The 21,912-nt window shown below is 28.8% G+C and overlaps 1 protein-coding gene across 3 annotated transcripts in view; it reads right to left on the bottom strand.

The window, feature by feature from the left end:
- Positions 1 to 3,805: 3,805 nt before the first annotated feature.
- The window catches only part of LOC130666729 (dipeptidase 1-like), a 200,668-nt gene continuing 182,561 nt past the window's right edge, over positions 3,806 to 21,912 (bottom strand). For all 3 annotated transcript variants that reach the window (XM_057467963.1, XM_057467961.1, XM_057467960.1), the window contains exons 9-13: positions 15,485 to 15,661; positions 4,927 to 5,011; positions 4,724 to 4,799; positions 4,164 to 4,302; positions 3,806 to 4,085 (exon numbers count right to left, since the gene is read on the bottom strand). In XM_057467963.1, coding sequence (XP_057323946.1) covers positions 3,996 to 4,085; positions 4,164 to 4,302; positions 4,724 to 4,799; positions 4,927 to 5,011; positions 15,485 to 15,661 — 567 coding nt within the window. In that variant the 3' untranslated portion in view covers positions 3,806 to 3,995. The remainder of the gene's footprint in view (positions 4,086 to 4,163; positions 4,303 to 4,723; positions 4,800 to 4,926; positions 5,012 to 15,484; positions 15,662 to 21,912) is intronic.

Below are 21,912 nucleotides of genomic sequence, written 5' to 3'. Positions count from 1 at the left end.
TTTTATAAAAAAATTAGATGTAAAATGAAATATCTCTAAAAGTATTGAGAAGTTATCGAGACAAACTGGTATCATTGTTTTTGGGATTTAATAACGAACAAAATGAATTTTGAACGAAGTCTCTACGACGAATAGTTGCTGAGATAAAAATTATTAAAGCGCGAAAAACGAAAAAGCGCGTCATTTCGTTCGCGCGCGGATAAACAAAAGAGTGTAACTCGGCAGCAAATCGATATTTTAACAATTTTTTTTCATTATTCTCTTAGTAAATCATATATCAACCATAAAAAAATTTGGTAACTTCCAAAAAAATTTTTTCGAATTTTAAATTTAAAAATAGTAAAAATCACTTTTTGTTAAATAAAAAATAGAAAAAAAGAAAAATAAATAAAATGACCTAATGGATAATTTTGTTTGAACCATTACCCAAATAATTACGGGTAATGACAGTTAAAAAAAATTTTTTTTTCATAAAAAAACCCGTTTTAAAAATTTTTGAAATTTATCAACAATTAAAAAAAAAAATATATATTTTTTTTGATACGACAGAAATTCATCTCGCGAAATTCTGAATCGAATGGTATATACGAATTTTTGTCGATTTTTTGAAATTTTTCCTTTATAATTTTCAATATAAGGACTTAGAAAAATTTCTTGCTACGGGACTTTAAAAAAATAGGACTTCGGATATCTTCGGGAATTGCTAGAGAGAGAAAGTAGGCATAAGACGTAGTGTCGTTCTCTAACGGATAATGACTACTTTCTCTCTCTGGCAATTCCCGAAGATATCCGAAGTCCTATTTTTTTAAAGTCCCGTAGCAAGAAATTTTTCTAAGTCCTTATATTGAAAATTATAAAGGAAAAATTTCAAAAAATCGACAAAAATTCGTATATACCATTCGATTCAGAATTTCGCGAGATGAATTTCTGTCGTATCAAAAAAAATATATATTTTTTTTTTTAATTGTTGATAAATTTCAAAAATTTTTAAAACGGGTTTTTTTATGAAAAAAAAATTTTTTTTAACTGTCATTACCCGTAATTATTTGGGTAATGGTTCAAACAAAATTATCCATTAGGTCATTTTATTTATTTTTCTTTTTTTCTATTTTTTATTTAACAAAAAGTGATTTTTACTATTTTTAAATTTAAAATTCGAAAAAATTTTTTTGGAAGTTACCAAATTTTTTTATGGTTGATATATGATTTACTAAGAGAATAATGAAAAAAAATTGTTAAAATATCGATTTGCTGCCGAGTTACACTCTTTTGTTTATCCGCGCGCGAACGAAATGACGCGCTTTTTCGTTTTTCGCGCTTTAATAATTTTTATCTCAGCAACTATTCGTCGTAGAGACTTCGTTCAAAATTCATTTTGTTCGTTATTAAATCCCAAAAACAATGATACCAGTTTGTCTCGATAACTTCTCAATACTTTTAGAGATATTTCATTTTACATCTAATTTTTTTATAAAAAAAAAAAGATCACCCTCCAAATTTATGGTAACTTTTTTCCTTATATTTTTTCTAGTATTTTGAAAAAAAAATTTTTCAAAATCGATCTTTACCCACCGAAAAAATGATCTTTGACCATTTTTTCGTGCGCATCGACTGGACTATTACATGCTTTGTTTGGTTATAGTAATGAAGAAATGCGCGGGAGTGTTTAGCTAAACAACACAAATTTTGTGTCAATTTTCGAATAACACAAGAAATGTGTCTTATTCTAGAGTTTTTAGTCATTTAACACAAAAAATCTGTTAAAGTAAAATAACATAAACGGTTTGTGTTGAATTAACAGATTTCTGTGTAGAAAATCAACACGAAAAATTAAACCAAATAATTTTTTAACACAAATACACAAAATTTCTAACTGTGTATGACAGCGTAAATGTATTTGCCGAGTAGTGAATTTCAACTTTGCCACCTATTTTTTGAAAGCTATATTTTTAAATGTTTAGTTACACTTCCCTCGAAAATCAATTTTGATGATAATATTTTTTATTTATCAATCGAATGTTAAATTATGAAAAGTATCTAGTGGCCATTTAATTTTTAAAAATTCTTCTTTAAAGAACGTGGCCAATTCAAATATGATCCTGAAGTTTGCAAACAATTAACAACTTTTTGAATTTTTTTATCCAACAAATCAATTACAAAAAAAAAAAAACTAAAAATATGCGCCTGTAGAAAATTAAAAAAGCTACAGATGCAATTTTTGTAATACTTTTTTTTTTTATAATTTATCGTTTTTAAAAAAATTAAAAATTATTAGACGTCGGCTAACTTCAGTATTATAATAAATATACGAATTTGTAACATTTTGCTTAACAACAATCTTTTGATCCCTGTAAGAATTATTTAAAATTAAATTATAAAAATTACATTGAGCTTGTGTTGTCAAGAAACTTTTTAAAAATATTTCCAACCCGAACAGACATCTCGAGCTACTTTAATTTCCAAGAAAAGTGTAACCCAAGTTAGCGCGAGCATCAATTGCATAAATTTGAATACTAATTCTCAAGCAATCATTTAATCGAAACTAATTATCTTATATTAGTAAGCTGGCGTTAAAAGTACGCAATTAATAATTTAAAAATGCATATTTTTAATTAATTATATCAACGCGTTGGTCATTAAAAAAGTACTCTTAAGACAATGCACATGCCTTCTTAATTTAAACTGTGCAAAAAGTAGCGGTCCCTCAATTTATCTGTTAATTTCATCCAATAACAATATATTCAATGTAAATAAACAACGAAATCTATAATAATAATGATAATAATTATAATTTAAGTCTATTAGTCTCTAATATTTTTTTATCCAGTTTTATTACACTGTAAAAAGTTGGGAGTGAATTCGGAGTGATTATGGATTTTAATTCAATCCAAATTTACTCCGACCCGGAGTTTCAATATTAAATTTCTCTCCTTCGGGATGAATTTTACCCTGGCGGATCTGAATTACGAAAAATTACGTTAATTTACGGCATTTTTGCCGCAATTTACCGTAAAATACGGCTCTTCTACGGCAAATTTGTTGCTATCGACGGTAATTTACCATAATTTCCAATATTTTACGTTGAATTACGGTAACACACGGCAATTTACAGCAACTGACGGCATTTTTACCGTAGGCACCATATACTTTTTTATTCTTACAGTGCAGTACTTCACTTTACGGTAAAATACTGCGGGCTTGCCACAATTGTACGGTAAATTACCGCTCTCCTATCGCAAATTTAAGGTCAAAATGCCGTACCTTTGCCGTGAAATTCTGTATTTATACAGTAAAATACCGTAGAATACCGGAGTTTACCGCAAATTACGGCATTTTACTGTAAAATACCGTAATTCTTCCGAATACTGTAAATGGCGGTAATTTACCGTAATTAGGATCCACCAGGGTACTGCAAGTGTATTAATTAAATAAACAGTCATCTGCTCTGTATTCACTCCGAATTTACTTCAATAATTTTTTCCAGTGTAATTTATGTTATCTCATAAATATTTTATGTATTCTTATTATTGGAACTTCGGCCGTTTAACATACTTTCAATTCTACCTCTATGATCGTAACGTTATACATTACTTCAGATGTCTAACATAAACGTCCTAAGCATACCTGAGGAATTGATGTAAAGCAAATATTATTTCAGAAAGTGATTTCAATTTTTTTTATTATTATAATTTTTTTCTATTATAAATTTTCCTCTATCATTTTGTTTAACTAGAGTCTAGAAAGAGTGAGCTTGGAAAACACCTTTTATCAAGTTTAAAAAAACTTATTTTTTTTTTTTTATCAAATTTTCCTTTATTTATTTAATTGATAATTAATAGATTTAAATTAATAATAACTATAGTTAATTATTAATATTATGAATGTCTCGTTGCTTTTTCCACGTGAATTTTAGCATTAGGATCTGGCGGACCGCGATAAATTTTGGGAATATGTCCGAGATCAAGGAATCCTGGTACTAGTGTCCTTAAAGAGGATCAAGACGCGCCGTATGCACAGGCTGAGTTATCTGGTGGGCTTATTTTTTCAATAGGCAGCACTGCTGCTTTGTGCCATTCGTCACGTACCTAAAAATAAAAGTTAAATAAAACTAAGTACATTAGCTTTAGATAAAATGAGTTAACAATTAAATAGATTAGTTTAACCTCTTCGACTCTTGTGAAAACTCTCAATAGATTGAGGCCAGCGAGTTTCTTTATGTCCTCTTCAGTCCACGTTGGATCCTCGAGTAGGGTTGCCAACAGTTGAGGATATCTTGAAACATCTTCCAGTCCAGTTGGTGTACTGCAATGCCAATAGTCGCATAATATAAAAGATATCCAATGAGAGATAGTTTGAAAAATCAATTGCTATTGTTAACTATTGATAAAGTTTGTTGAATCAAAGTAAGTAGTTTTATATAAAAGAAATAAGGTCTCGGTCTTTATCAATATATGTATTAATGGTTTTTCATTTTCCCAATGGCAACGTAAGAATAATTTAAAGGTTTAAAGATTTACTTTGCTAAGTATTTGAGTTTCAAAATTGATCTCAGTAAAAGAAATGCTGAAAAAATTTTTCAATCGAATGCGATTGGATTTTAATATTTAGGTTTTAATATAAATTTTATTTTATATTTTAAATGACAAAAAGTATTCGAATTAAAGTTATGATTATGATTATTGTAATTTTTTTTTTAAATGGAAGTTATAATAAATCAACTTACAAATTTATTCCATCAAATCCTGCTCCAATACCCACATGATCGATACCTGCTACTTTTCTTATATGATTGATGTGTGCTGAAATATTACAATGATTGATTTTTTATTTTTTAAATAAAATACGTTTATTATTGCTGTTATTATTTAAGTAGAAAAAAATTATTGTAATGGGGTTGGTTTGTAAAATATGGAAAAATTTTCTTACCAATCACGTCTTTTATTGTTGCAGTACTGTTGCATGTTATGAAGTATGTGTAAAAAGGTACCATAGCGATTCCACCGTTTTTAGCCTGGAAAATATTAAAATAAAGGGGATTAAAAAAAATTGTATTGTATATATTTTTAGTTTTATTTTTATTGGACTTGTTGAAAAATATTGAATTGAAAATTTAAAAGGATTCGATTTTATGGACACGACCTGAAGTTTTTAATAAAAAAATTTTGAGAAAAAAATTCTGGTTTTCCGTAATTCAAAATATGAACATTTAAAAAAATAAATTTTCCTTCACTGAAATTTATTGCCATGGTCAACTTACCCCGCCTTTCCCTAGGCACCATAAATGAACGTTTTCGGTTAAAATTTTTTTTGTTTTTAAGTAGTGTCATTTTTTCACATAAAAAAATAAAATTCGAATTTTTCGATTTTTTTCTTAAATATATTTAAAAATTTTTTTTTACTTCAAATCGCGATACTGTAGTCGTATATTTTATTCATTTATTTATTTTTTCCATTTCAGACAGTCAAAAGGCTTCACTAGCACTCTAACTTTTTCAATATTATAAAGGCATCAAAATATATAATTCAAATATTCATAAAATGTGATCTATGAAATGAACTCTGGAGACTTATATATTCACAAATGGAAAAAAAAATTTTTCTTAATAATTTAGTGTCATTCAAAAAGTATGATTAAGTTTTATTTTACTTTCGAGCATTTCAATGACGCCCGTGTAAATAATTTAGATTTAAAATTTTTGTATGCAAAGATTAAATGAAATTACACATATAAATAGATGCTGGAAGAGGGGAGGGGGGGGAGGGGTTTTGAGACAAAATGGAGCCCCTAAAAAATTTGAAAAACAAAAAAAAATGGTGGCAAAAAATTTTTTTGTAATTGATCTGACAATTAAAGCTCATTTCGATAATTAAATTAGTCAACAATCATTAGCAGCCCATTATACCTCAGAGTCAAATTTTTCTAGTTCTTAATAAAATAAATCACATAACGAACACTTAGAAAACGAAAAATAAAATTTTGCTTTAAATTTAAAATTGACCCTACTGTTCGGGCTGATCAACTTGTCCCATCTTCTTTTACAAACCGTATTCTTTCATAATGAATCAGTGAACTATAAGTCACTGGTTAAACCAGTGAATTTCTCTGGAGAATCAGTAAGAATTTCACTGATTTATTTTAAGAAATTAACTACGTACTTTAAATCGAAAAAAATTTTTGTTTTTTTTTAAAAGGGGTGTCCCATTTTTCCTTATTTTTTCTCTGTCGGTATGAAAGAAAAAAAATATATATACACGTTGAAATTATTCTTGTTTAGAAATGCTATGATGTCATAATAAAACTAGACCATGTCCACCTGCAGAAATTAATACAAATACATGTAAAAATTGGTGACACGCGTTTTGATCCCCAGGCAAAATATCCCCAAGACAGAATATCCCCAAGACAAAATATCCCCGGACAAAATATTCCCGGACAAATTATACTCATGACAAAATAATAAAAAAAAAAAAAAAAAAGAAAAATTATTATTATTTTTTTCTATGATTATTTATTTAATATTTAAACATTGTGATAAGTTTATGAATAAAAATTGTATTAAATTTAATTTTATTGAATTTAAACATTTACCTAAATATATTAATTTAATAATTTTCATTATAGAGTCAATTTTTGATAAAATCTTAATGATGCCCAAATAATAATTACATATGAGTTGTTTACGAGTTTTGTGCGTCCAAAAGCATTAGTTTAACTATTTTGTAATTACACACACATAAAACGTGTGAAAAAAAGACAAAATACGATTGCAAGCGTATTTCTTGGCATATTTTTTGTTGACTATTATTATTTATTCATTATGATACATTTTTTAAAAGTATCATTTAAAATTTAGGCGTTAAGATGACTATTTGAAGATATTTTGTCGTGAGAATAATTTGTTCGAGGATATTTTGTCCGGGGATATTTTGTCTGGGGATCAAAACGCGCGCGACCGTAAAAATTACTAAAGCTAAGTAAAAGTAACAACGATTAGGGTAAGAGCCCCAGTACTCAGTCCCTAACCAGTAGCCAGCCGGTCATATACTTTAACATGGCTCAAAATATATATAGATATAATTTAACATGAGGTGGCTGGGTACTGGTGCTCTTACCCTATATCATAAATTACTGTAACCATTCAAAATTTGACTATGGACATGGTAATTTTTTAGTTTATTCCGATTTCCGTCAGGTGGCCACCATGGTCCGGCTCTACTATGACACCACAGCATTTCAAACAAGAACAATTTCTTCGTGTATAAAAAATATAAACTTTCTTAAGTCGGATTTCTAAGGGAGTCCACTTTGCCCCATATTTTGATTTTTTAATTTCTATGGCTGGGTCATACTAATAATTACATATTCAGGAATTAAATAAATGTATAAGCAGTGGAAAACTCGTGATTTGCATTTTCTTCTTAAAAGACCCATTTACCCCCCCCCCTTCCCTAAGTAAGTTTTCACACCATGTTGACAAAAGTATTTTAAAAAATTCTTAAAACAGAATAAATTTACGTACACAAAAAAAGTTCTTTATAGAGCAAATCCTTTTTACGTCTGACTAACAATCGATTTATCTACTTACTATTCCTCGTCTGTCTACTCACTTACAAATTTAAAAAATATTTCCTCCTAACTTATATATTTTTTTTTTTTCACCAGTACTTTTTCAATATATTTACGTCGGTTTCGAAAGTATTGAAAACTTTTTCACCGCGCCCGTACAAATAATAATAAATAAATAAAAAAAAAGTAAAAACGGTAAATAAAAGTAAAAATCCATGAGATATGTTAAAATAAATAAATAAATAAATAAAAAAAAATTATTTGGCAATGCGCATATTTGATGTACAAGAGTTTGTTGTCTTCTTTGAAAGCTTGTGCACCGGAATCGAATAATTCTCATGCCAGCCGGATGTCCGACGAAAACTTTCGACTAACCTTCCTCCGGAGGCTTTCCGTATTTGCATCCGTCGATTCGTTTGGGGATAGTACGGGTTCGAAACTAGTCAAACTACTATACCGCGTTTGTACCAAAGTCCTATAACTACACCACTATATATACATTCACACGTATACATATACGTCTATATATATATGAGTTTGAGTCAAATATCTAAAGTAAAGCGGCACGAGAAGTACTACTGAGAATTCTATTCTATGGTATTAGTTCACAGACAAATATATATAGTGTGTATATAATATAAATATATATGTCAACAATTGAATAGTATACGTAGTAGTAAGACTAAATTCTACTAATCACGTTACAAATCTAAACTTCCGACAGCACAGATCATTGATCCCTAAAGGATATTGTTATTATCAAATTTATCACAGTATTATAACAATTTAAATATATATGCAAATAGATAGAGCTAGAGAGTGTGAGTTGTTGACAAGTTTAAACGTCATCTGTGTTGGGTGAAAATTTTCGAAGTTTCATAATAGCTCATAGGAACGTGCCACAGTGACCACAACCGCAATTTACTAATCACCCACGGTCATGATGACGATGATGACACTGGAGGTTTTCATACCAATTTAATGCTATAAATTTGATTATAGATTTATCAATAACGCTTTATATGCATACTCTATTATATTACAATTATTATATGGTTTTAGATAATTGCTTCAGGGGATAGTTTCATTTTGTTTAAGAGTAATTTTGTTTAATTAATTTGTATACTTTGGGTAGTAGAAAATTTTTTTGACTATTGAGATTTTATTTTGTTTATTTATTTTTTATCTATGATAGAAAATATTCTTTCGGAAAACCACGAAAAATTATGTCTTTTTTTAAGATTTAAATATAGTTTTAAATAAAGTCTGATATATTTGTGGAATTTACTTTACTGCAAGTTCATTATTCAGTTTTTTAAGTTTTCTAAAAAATGAATGAATTTTTTGGAAACTAGACGACCAGGGGGTGAGAAACTAACAATTGCACGTCAATTGACGTCAAAAATTTATTGGTCAACTTTCAGTCAGTTTTTTAAAAATAATTGTCTGAACACTACTCAATATAAAAGTACTTATAATTAAAAAAAAAAAAAACAATTATTTTGCACGCCTCAAGCGCAAAAGTAACAAATTTTTCAGTCAGTTTTGTATAAAATACTTTCTTTGGCAAGATTGTCATTGCGGAAACTCTAATTAAATTTAAAAATAATCGTGGTCACTTGACATCAATTGTATGACAATTGACATCAATTATATGACAATTGACATCAATTGTTTGACAATTGACAAGACAATTTTTCCGCCTCGCGTCATCAGTGCAAAAACTAGGGATGTGAGAAAATTGTTCAAATAGAATATTAGTTTTCAATTCAAAATTTTCGAAATTAATTAACAAAAACTGTTTTCTAACTGAGGACATTAATTAATTTTCCGATTGTCCCAGAATTGGAATAAATTAATAAATTTATCAACACAAACAAAATTTAATTGAATATTTAAATGTAAATTAAATGTAATACTTAAAATAATGATTTAATCTTCACCTGATAAATTAATTTACTTATCAAGTAAATAGAATAATGTGATTTTGATGGATAATAACGACAATAATAATAATAATGAAATACTTGATGCCATTGTAAATGTGTTAATGAGTGACTTTGAGTACTTTTATATCAATCGTCTATCAATGGCACCTACTCGACCTTTCATAAAGCTCGAGGGTGTCTAGCAACTAGCGGTGGATGATCGTATTGACGATTTAACCACGCTCGACTATTTCGGTGCATAGCTCGGCTAATTGGTTCGGTTTGTTGGCTGATGTCCGATAATTACTGGGCACCGATCCAATTTTATCTTTTTTTTTTCATTCTATTATTTTTTATTTTCTTTATTTTATTCTATTTCTATTTCTACTTCTATCTCTTCATCGTTTTTTTTTTTTTTTCAACTATTTCATTACAATTAGTATTTACATTGAGTTTTAATTTCAGATTTATCAATAATTTACAGAAAAATAATTTTTTTATTTTATTAGATGATAAATAAGTTTGTAAATAAAAGTTTATTATTTATTTTTCATTGTCAATTTAACTTTTTAATTAATTACTTAAATAAAAGTAATTTTTGTTAAATAATTGCGACTGTATATATATATATGTATATATACTATTGCTTTATTGACATTAAAGTTTAACTGAAAGTTCGTCACTGTTTGAAACTTTTAAAAACCACTTCAGCTATAAGTCTTCGAAAAAGTTAAAATGAACAGAGGGAAAGAACGAACGAACGAAAGAATAAAGGGTAGAATGAAAAAAATATATAAATTTAGTGACTTTAATATTTACCTTATTTTACTCATAACTAAAGTTTATTTTAAGTGATTTTATTTTTTTGTTAAATGGATAACTTAATTTTTTTATCAAGAGTTAATGCTCATATTTATATTTTGATGTTATATTTATATCGGAAAAATACGGTTTGATGATTAATTTCAAAGTTTGTTATGCCTTCAATTGACTAACTACTCGTGCACAAGAAGAAAAAAAATTAAGCTTATATACGTTATGTAAATTTTCTTAAAAAGTTACCTAAGTTGCTCTTGAACAAACAATTGAAGCATTTTCAATAGCACTCGAGTGCTAGCTAATGATGTTGAATTATAGTTAAATGTAATTTTAAATTATTCCAACACTCATTAGTGAGATAATTTTGCATCAAGACTGGTTTAATTTTCGCTTACTTGCTTATCATCAATATTTTTTATTTTTTTCAAGTTTTTATTTTCTATTTAAGGGAAAAGCACCTTTACCCGCTCAGTACCATTAGTCGCTCACTTAAATTGTTTAATGCGTTTTTTTATAATTTTTATAAACACAAATTTCAACTAAAAAAATCATTATTGATAAATAATTATTTGTGAATCTAAATGTATTAAAATATAATGTATCAAATTATTTTATAATAGATTATAAATTTAAATTGCGTGGCTGTTTTCAAAATCGCGCTTAGCCGGGCATTTTTCACTTTAACGCTCGTTCGTTACATTAAATTTAGGTTACGTCAAATTTTTCGAGAATTGTGGTAACCATATCTTATTAAATATATTTCGCATGCTAAATGCCAAAAGGGCGTATAATTTTTTTTTTTTTTGGTGCCAATCGTTTTGTAAACATGTTCTAAGCCTAAAAATGAAAAAAAAATTTCCAAAGCCAAAAGGGCGTATGTCTCAAATACTAGCTCTCCACCATACACTCCGCGCGGCGTTGAATATAGGAACGAATATTAAACTTTATTATCTCTATCTTATAATTATTAATTATTTGGGAATTTCCTAGTTGATTAAAAATTAAAGTTAATAATTATTTTAATTACATTGGACTGTCCAAGATGATGAAAAATTAAAGTTACTACCATCGAAAATGTTGAATTTTCCAAAATTTTTTTCATACAAACCTGCTGCGGACAATTTTGAAGACTGTTTTTCGAAATTTTGAAAAATCCTGATTTCTTTTTTATACGCCCCTTTGGCTTTAGACCGACAATTTCCTAAAGGCAAAAAGACGTATATCTTAAGATACGCCCTTGTGGCGTTAGTACTTAAAAAAATTTTTTTCTACAGATCTTTACGTTTCAAGCGATTCTAAAAAGAATAGCAAATACAGTAAAATCTGTACAAATGACCACCTTTGTAATCTGACCACCTCTCTATATTGACCAATATTTCTAGGAACCGACTTAATGATGCTTACATTGCCCATAGTAGTACCTCTCTACTCTGACCACCTCTCTATTTTGACCACCTGACTAGTATGACCTCTATTTTGAAGTTGTTTGAGCTCCAATTGACCTGTGTATATTGACCGACTCCCTCCTGTCATTCTTTTTCACCTTATCTATGAATTTTCTTCCGTTATTTTTGCCTTCATTACTCATTGTTCGTACGCTCTTAGTGCCGTTAACAGTTTATTAAGCTTTAGTTGTTATAATGGGTGTGAAACAAAAATATACTGAGTTGGATGTAATTCAAAAACAAAACTTGACAATTATTTGAATAAAAATGATGTCATTTCCAACTAAATTTTTGTTTATGTTGTTAAATCTTTCCTTACATTCTTGGTTTTATCATTTCTCCACAGCTTCCATTTTCTGTACAATGACCACCTGCATACAATGACCACTCTTATCGAGAACCGTAAGTGGTCAGTGTACACAGGTTGTACTGTAGTATATTACATACCTAGGCCAGTAAAATAAAAAAAGCCCCAGATCACATGTAATTGTTGGCCGAGGCTGACAAACATGTGGTCTGAGGCTTTCTTTTTTACTGGCCAAGGTGTGTATACTATTTTTCTGCTCGACGAAGCCGGAAAGTTGCAACTTCGTTCAGGGCAGCGGCCCGAAAGTTGCCACTCTCCGGCCGGAGGACAGAAAAAAAATTTTTTTATACGCCCTTTTGGCATAGAACCCTATCTAACTGCTGTAATACGCCCTTTTGGCATTTGGCACGCGATTTTTAAACTTCATGAAATTTGATGTGATGAAAGAATGAAGTAATATAATTTATAAATTATGTTCCAATTTAATAAACTTATCATAGTTTAATTGATATTGTCTTTGAGCGACTATGGGGCCATGTGTTGATCGAGTAATGGTACATGACAACTTTTAGTTGAGCAACTATGGGTGCACTCAAGGACCTTATTCAAAAAATTAATAATAATTAATTATCAACATTATTCTTCAAACTTAAATTATTGGCAGGGAGCCTAGTATATGGTGGGGACAACTGAAACGATCGCAGCGCTCGCTGTGGATACAATTTCGTTAAATCATGCTCTCTTTGAATATAAACACGTGAAAATTAAGTTTAAAAATAGTTCATTATAGTTATTGTGTCGTTAATGTTTGCCTTTGCTCATCGTTTGAGGTTAAAACAATATTTTATAATTTATTGATTCAAATCCGGTTTGGATAATGATTTTTATCATTGCCTAAAAATTATTTTTTAACCCTTCGTTCTCGCGCTATACGGTGATTCCCTGTACAACACTACTTAAGCTAATAGAGTTGGCGTGAATATAAGTGAGACACTAGAGAAAGCGCGTGTAACGGAAGGTTAAAAAAACATTATGTTTTTTTAGTTACGATTTACAAGCAAATTATCATGAATTAAAATAAAATTATTTTCTTCAATTTTGTTAAAAAACTCAATTGACTATTTTACTATTTTTTAAACCATTATCATTGTAGTTGTCATATATTATTTGATTTGATTTTATCGGTTAACCTTATTCTATTCTAAAATAATAGTGTTTATTATTTATTAAAATTTTTTGTACTTAATTTTTTTATCGAAATATATTCAATTTAATTTTCTCTATCAAAAATACAATTACACTTTTTTATTTATATCATTATGAATTTTTATATTTTGATTTTATAACGAATTTTTATTTTTTACACTGATTTTATATATCTTTTATAATTCTCGAGCATGATTTTTTGTAGCCATCAGATGTCGTTTTCGTCGCGCTCCCTGCCAATATTATAATACTTGAAACTACAAAAAATAACTATAAAAAAAAAATATGGTTTTTCATTTTAGTTAATCATTTATATTAAGTAATTAAATCTCACTCCAAAAAAAAGTGAGCGGTCATAGGGGCTTTTACCTTAAAGTGAAAATTTTTCGCTTTAAGAGAAAACTAAAATTGAGTTAAAATCAATAGTTCAATTTCTTGTGTAAAAATTTGACTGGAAGTAATTATTTCAAAATACAAGTCGTTAAGTGGGTGATGATACTCTTAATTTTAATATAAAATTTTATTTTACGGTTAACTCTCAATGATCTCATTTCCGGTATGAATCATAACAGTCATAAGAAGTCTACAGGACTCCAGCGCCTTTGCATACAGCAGCCTACGATCATTTTTTTATTTTTTAACCTTCTTACTATTTAATTATCCTTATTGCTCAATCGGCTGAGTCAATAAAACTATTGAAGAAAAGGAAAAAGAAACGCCAGGAAGTATATTGATGGACTGAAATAAGTGAAGCAGCTGTATTATAACCCAGTAGTTTTCTCCTTGAATTAATGAATAAAAAGTCATTTTTTTATGATATCGAACGTTAATATCAATATAAAAATCAAATTACAGACACTGTAAAAAATAACCGGGCTAAGTTCAGGCGGTGTAGGTGTTAAATAAATATTAAATAATCATTATTCAGTTCAAAACTAGTTTAATTTTTGAGCTTATTTTTGAACTGAATAAACTGCTATTTAACAAAATTTAGACTTGAATTGAAACTGTCACACTGCTATTAGAGAGCATAATTTCGATCTGAAAAACCTTAATTCTGCACTGATTTGAAGCTGATCACACTGCTATAATTAAGCATATTTTTAACCTGAAGAGCCTGATTTGACGCTTTTGTTAAACTGAATAGTCTGACTAATTGATTTTATTTTCAAGCTTAATTTCAGCCTAATGGTCCTGAAAAGTGAAATATGACGACCTTTCAGTCTGAGTTCAGACTCATTTTTTTATGTATTTTAAATAGCCACTTTTCATTTTTGTTGATTTGCAGTTTATTCAGTCTGAATTAATGCTGAAACTTTTTGATTCGGGATACCATTGCTACCGATGCTATTTTAACACCGTTTCGGATTTAAATATGACACCGATTATCTTAACACCGTAAAAAATTGAGCATGAATTCGGAGTGAATACAAATTTTATTTCACTCTGAATTCACTCCGGATGTAATCCGTATTTACACCACGAATTTTTTACAGTGTAAGTAAGAGCAAAAATATATGTAAAATATAAGTGAAATTTATTGTTTGTTTGCATATAAATACATATTTTTATATATTTATAAATCGCACATAAATGTCGGCATGAATGTCTGCATAAATTTTTATAGATTTATCTGATTTAATATGCTAAGCATGTATACATAATTTATGAAATATATTTTATGTTTGAAGAAGTATATGCACATGGATGTTACATTTCATTACCACAAATATATTTTCATGCGGGTAGAGCTTGCAAGCAATTAAATCAGTAAAACTTTATCGTGAAAAATTCAAAAACTGGTTGATCCTGCGGGTCAGGATCAGTAGAGGTCTCGTTGTCTGTGATCTTGGGGAGGGATAAAATTATAAACAAAAATATATGCTATCGAGCTCTCAGCCTTTGGAAAACAATCAGTAAAATTCGTAGTTTTAAGTTTATCCCAAATGAACGGAAATTTTTCGCTGTATTTATCAAGTCGAAAGTTGAATATGAGTTTAAAAAAAAAACTTCATATTCATGCAAAATAGCTAGTCAGTAAAAGAGTCATTTAAATTCTTCTCGTGATACAAATTTTCAATTAGGTTAAAATTGTTAAATTTAAAAAGCCCAAATAAATAATAATAAGAATAAAATCTAAGTAAGGAAATAACAATAAAAGTAACATTTATTGTTAACATAAAAACACTCGACATTGAAGAATTTAACTTACCAGATTTCTGAGGACGTCGTCAGGCACGTTTCTGCTAGAATTGCAGAGAGCTCGTGCAGCACTGTGAGAGAAAATGACCGGCGCCCTCGTGGTTTGAAGCGCAGCTCTCATCGTTCTCGTTGATACGTGAGAGAGATCCACCAGCATACCAAGTCTGTTCAGTTCTCTCACGACTGCCTGGGTTGTCGATAGAAAAATACATTAAATGTATATATATATATCCATATATATATATATATATATATATATAGAGAGAGCATATCTTCTATATATACGTCTATATAATCGTAAAAATAAAATCTATATCAAAAAAAAATTTAACTGTCTCGTTTTTTATTTTCTATCTATATCTATATATATATATATATATATATATACATAAATAATAAACTCATCGATATTTATAACTATCAATAAATGTCAATTTTTTAATGCGTTACGTTGAACCTTTGAAAAAGAACTTTTCTTTTTTTTATGTAACCATACATCCGGTTTATTGACGCCTACTACAGAGTAAAAAATTTTTGGACTCGTTGTACTATAAATGATTCAGTGTAAAAATTACACCAAATATCGTGATAAATTTATGCGGTGTGAATTGAAAATTTTTACAGTTAATCGTGAAAATGTGTAAATTACGGTAATTTCGCATTAAAATAAATAATCATAAAAATGTTCAAATGTTCAAAATACTATTTAATATCTAAATAAAATCACTTTTGTTGTCGATTAAGTTGTTAAAAATGTTCAATGCTCATTTGAAAATCATTAATTAAAAATATACACTGTAAAAAATTTTTATTGTGAAAAGGTCCCTGAGGACTTTACACGGTCTGCTCGGTGTGAATTGACGGTGTGAAATATCAAGCCGTGTACTTTTAATACCGTATGAGTGTTTCCTTTCACACCATTCAATGTTATTAGCTCAAATATTGTCCGATAATATACACGGAGAAAAAAATATTGTGATTGGCACGATCTACTGGATAGTGATTTGCGTATCGTTAAGAGAGCGATCTGTAGAGCTACCGTCGCGATCCATACTAGTCCCATTCACGATCCGTATTCCTGTCAGCACTATACGTAACAATACGTGCACTAACCTCCGGATAGCTAAACAAGTATCGTGACAGTCAGTATACGTGACAGTCAGATTTAAATAAAAAACTTACAAATTTCAGGGTGGCCACAAAGAAATGATTTCAAAATTCTCTGATATTTCCCGGCTTTCCAGTGAAGTTTTTCACATTTTTCCCTGATTTAGAAATTTTATTCGTATCATTTAGATATTCAAAATTTTTATTATATTTTCATTCTTAATAATTAAATTTGACAATTAAATCATGCAAGAAACCAGAAAAAAGGGCAATAAAATAAATTAATACTGCCTACTTTTGATTATTCGATGTTTAAAATGATAAGTTAAAATATTTAATAAGAAATTTTATGTTTTAAATAAATTCAAAACACACTGGTTACAAAAATTAAGGGATATTCGAAAAATTTCTAATTTTTTAGTAATTTTCAACAGTTTGTAACTCGAAGGAAAATGGTCGTAATATAAAAACAAAAAAGTCAAACTGTAGCTTCAAGTGTCTAGTTTTCTGATCTGGGTCTTTAAATTTTTTTATTATGCACGGTTCCGGAGCAATCAAAAATCAATTATAACTATCGAAAAAAATTTATTGAAGCTCGAAAACCGTTTTTAAGACGATCAAAAATTTGGTAAATTTCTTTTTCGATAGTTTTCTTAGGAATACTCCGGAACCGCACAAAATAAAAATATATAATGACCAGATCAGAAAACTAAACACTTGAAGCTACAATTTGCCTTTTTTTGTTTTTGTCGTATGACCATTTTCCTTCGAGTTACAATCTGTTGAAAATCACTTTAAAATTTGAAATTTTTTTAATATCCCTTAATTTTTATAACTACTGTATAATTGAAAACTTTTTTAATTTTGAACTGTTACAATTTAATACCTCGGTTGCATTAAATTCCCTGATAATTCCCGGTTTTCCCGGTTCGTGGCCACCCTGAAATTTACACCATTGGTGGTGTGAATGTTCTAATTCACACGGTCCACAATTTAACATCGTGCGTCGTGTAACTTTCACACAGGCAGTGTTGAAAATTTTGTGTACATGATTTGGTGTTAAAACTTTCAACTACGCCGCGGACTCAAAATTTTTTACAGTGTAACGAGTAACATGGAATGGTGTAAAAGAAGTAAATTACGTCGTGTTAAAATTACACGGGTGGATAATTTACCGAAGATTGTTTACATTTTTATTTACTACACAGCCGTGTAAGGTCTCGGGGGTCATTTTTACACCAAATTTTTTACAGTGTATTGTTCAACTGATTTTTCAATAGTGTTATTTTTTTCACAATGGAAGTGTTCTTTACTGATGTTAATTTAAACAAAATTCAAGGTTTAAATTCTTACCACGCACCATTAAAGTCTTATGGTTAACCATCTGCATTTTTATGAAACACGTTTTTTGTCTTTTTGCAATTTATATTTTATTTAAATCAATTATTATTCATCGCACATTTCTCGATACAACTTAACCATTAAATTCAATATTACAGTTGATCTAGAATAATAAAAAATAAAAATTTAATTTAAAATGAACCGGATACAGATAAAATAAAAATTTAAATTTATTCTGCACTTTTACATAAAAGAATATAATTATAATAGTATACTTTTTAAAAATTAAATTATGTTTCTGTAAATTAAGTCATTTATTAACATATTTATATTGAAATTTAAATAAATCAAATGTGTAGGCGTCTTTGCAGGATTTTTTTTTTACATCGTAATAATTTTAACAGTAAATTCTGATCTATAAAAACTTGCATAGTAATTTCTGTATAAAAAACGTCTAGAAAAATGTGTCCCTCGTGTAAATTATTGGAAAAATAATTTCTGAACAGTAAAACACCTTTACATAAAAAATCCATCATAATAAAATATCTACATAGTTCAATCTTTTTATAGAGCAAAATTCATATTTTAGCTTTTATGGACTCATTCCAAAAAGATGAAATTGTAAAATTACAATTAATTCTTATCATCAATATTGTTCTTAACTAATTAGTAGATAAACATCAACAAAGAAAAATAAAAAATTTCTTTTATTGAAAATTTTTTTGTCTTCGCCCCACTTTCCTCTACACAGTAAAAAATATTGTGTTAAAATCAAGATAGTCTGTGTGTTAAAAACGGTCCACTCAATATTTGTGTTATTTTTCAACACAGATTGTTTGTGTTGAATTTCAACACAAAATTTGTGTTAAAATTTCAACACACACTTTGAGTAATATGAGACGTAACTTCAACACTTTTTAAATGTTAATGGCGACACAAAAAAAAATGTTAACTTTTACATTTTATTTTTGTACCATGAATTATTTTTACGTTATAAAAAGTGTCAACAATTATTATTTAACATTGAACTATTTTGTGATACTAAACATGATCTTAAAGTTAGCAGACAGTTAACATTTTTGAATTTTTTGTATCAACAAATCAATAACGAAAAAAAAATTAAAAATAAAAATATGCGCACGTAGAAAAGCAAAAAAGCCACAGATGCAATTTTTTTTTAAACTATACGAATCATGAACTTTGTCAATTTTATTTTTTTGTGTCTAATTGAAAGTAAATAAAATCAATGTCACAAAAATAATAACTAACCAAGCAAAACTGATGCTTAATGGCGCTTCCCACGAGTATAGAAGAAAGACATTTTTTTAACACAATTCAACTATCGTTTCAACACTTTTTTTGTGTTGACTTTAAAGTAACACTTAATAAATGTGGATAATATCGATTTTTTTACCAAACCGAAAAAAAAATTATGGCAGCGGTTCCCATAACTTTGTGAAATTTTTTCCTATACCATCATAGGAATTACGACCATAAATTATGGGAGCGGTTCCTATAATTATAGGAATGATTCCCATAATTATAGGAATAGTTCCTATAATTATGGGAATGATACCCATAACACTATAGAAATGGTTCCTATAATTATAGGAATGGTTTCTATAATTTATAGGAATACTTTCTATAATATTATGGGAATGATTCCCATAATGCAATTGGAATGGTTCCTATACCATTATGGGAATCATTCCCATAATATTATGGGAATAGTTTCCATACTATTATAGGAACCATTCCTATAATATTATGGGAATGGTTCCCATATTATCATGAAAAAATTAATTTAAATAAGTGTGGTAATCACTTCTACAATACACAGAAATATTATTAAACATAAAAACAAAAATTCAAACATTAAAAAAAAAAATCGAATTTGGCAAAAAAACCTTAAAAATTTTTAATAAGAATTTTTTGTCAGCACAAAACATTTAAGAAAATTTAAATTTTGGGAAATTTCTACACTATTGTGCAAAAAAAAAATTTTATGATATTATAGGGATGGTTCCCATACTATTATAGGAACCATTCCCATAATATTATAGGAATAGTTCCTATACCAATATGGGAACCATTCCCATATCATTATGGGAACCATTCCCATATCATTATGGGAACTATTCTCATACTATTATGGGGATGGTTCCCATAATATATGGGAACCATTCCTATAGTAGTATAGGTACTATTCCCATACCATTATGGGAACCATTCCCATAATGCATAGGAAAACTTCCCATAAATTTCTTTCCGTGTAGGTAACACTTTTAAAATGTTGAATAGTCCATCGATTAAAAATTTTTAAGTAACACAGAGAATTGTGTTGATTTGACACAAAATAATCAACACAAAAAATTTAACACGGACCGTTTTTAACACAGATACACAATATTTTTTACTGTGTACATTTAAGTGCAGAGGGTTAATTTTTTAAAAACGAAAACTCATTGATAATTTATATTTTTTTTTATAGTTCTATACATAGGTATAGTATCGATATATAGATATTAGTTGTAGTAGCGGTTATTGATAATTATAATTAAAACTCCTGGCATAAAACATAATTATTCATTGAATCAGTGAACAATTCAAATTGAAATATTCAAGTGACATTTTTATTTGTTCAAGCATTAAAACATTAACACTTAGTAACATCAAAGTATAACTGTAGATGAAGGGTTAATTGTCATTAAAATTTCATTAAAGAATCAATTGATTACATTTAATTATATACTTGATGCAATTGAAAGTTTTAATTTATCTCATTATTATCTCAAGATAGTAATAATTGTTATTTTTTTCTATTTCGATTTATTTGCCTCGTGTAAAAAATAATTAATTCCCGTGAGAATTTTACACATGAACACTGAAAAAATAGTTATTGGCGTAACTAGTAGGGTAAGTGATTCATAATGTGTCAGCGCGATGCGTTTAGCACGAGTCGCAGGTGCGCAGGCACGAGCGAAGCGAGTGCATACTGTGCACCGGAGACGAGTGCTAAACACATCGCGGGTGACGGATTATGACTTACCCTACATGTTGCGCCCATAGTTTTATTCAACTCATATGCGCTATTCACGTTTTATTAATCGCCTAAAAAGCGAAGTCTCAATAGCTGTTTAGTGACATGGTGAAAAAAAACATTCGGCATCACAACCTTGGCTACTCAATGGGTAACAACAGGGAATTGTAATTACCCCATATTCAGTAAGAGCTTGAAAGATAGTTACGTTTATTGTCATTACGTCACAATGGCCGGGATAGTAGACATCTTTATTGCGTTTTGACAAATAATTTTTCACCAGTCGGTAAACGGCCATTTAGGGTTCGCATTTTAGGCATGATAAAACGTGAATAGCGCGCATGAGTTGAATAAAAGTATAAGTCTCACGCTTATAAATTTAAGTGATATCGCAATACTTGGTATTGCGAATATACTTATACCAAATATAAGTCTCAACGCAATATTTTTAAGCGCTACACTTAAACTCGTTTAAGTCATACGCTTAAACTGAGTTTTAGCGCCACCGCAATACTGATATCAGCACTACACTCAAATCCTTACACTCATAAATTTACAGAATTAGAAAATAAAGGTTATGGAAATAAATATTGCTATAGATTAATGAAATGACAACAAACCCATTTATTGATAATACTTAATGATAGGATGATAAATTTCACTCGGTTAATTTATTTTTCACCCAGGAATCCATAAATGATTATTTTTAATTCTAATTATGTAAATAATCTTTTTAATGCTCTTAAAAACGATGTATAGGTTAAAGGTGTAATATAAACACGGGGAAAAAAGATGCAAAATACGCGCTGAGCCTTACGCGGGAACTTTTTTTACTATACTCTGGACTTGCTATAGTATCGTACGGAAAATATAAGTCACTCACTTGAACAGAGTATTGCGATAGGACTTAAACTTTTTTTTCAGTGAATGCTCATCAGACGTATATTAAT

This window comes from Microplitis mediator, chromosome 4 (genome assembly GCF_029852145.1).
Source record: "Microplitis mediator isolate UGA2020A chromosome 4, iyMicMedi2.1, whole genome shotgun sequence".
Taxonomy (NCBI): domain Eukaryota; kingdom Metazoa; phylum Arthropoda; class Insecta; order Hymenoptera; family Braconidae; genus Microplitis; species Microplitis mediator.
The sequence above is the reverse complement of the archived record's forward strand: the minus strand, read 5'-3'. Positions and strand labels throughout refer to the sequence as shown.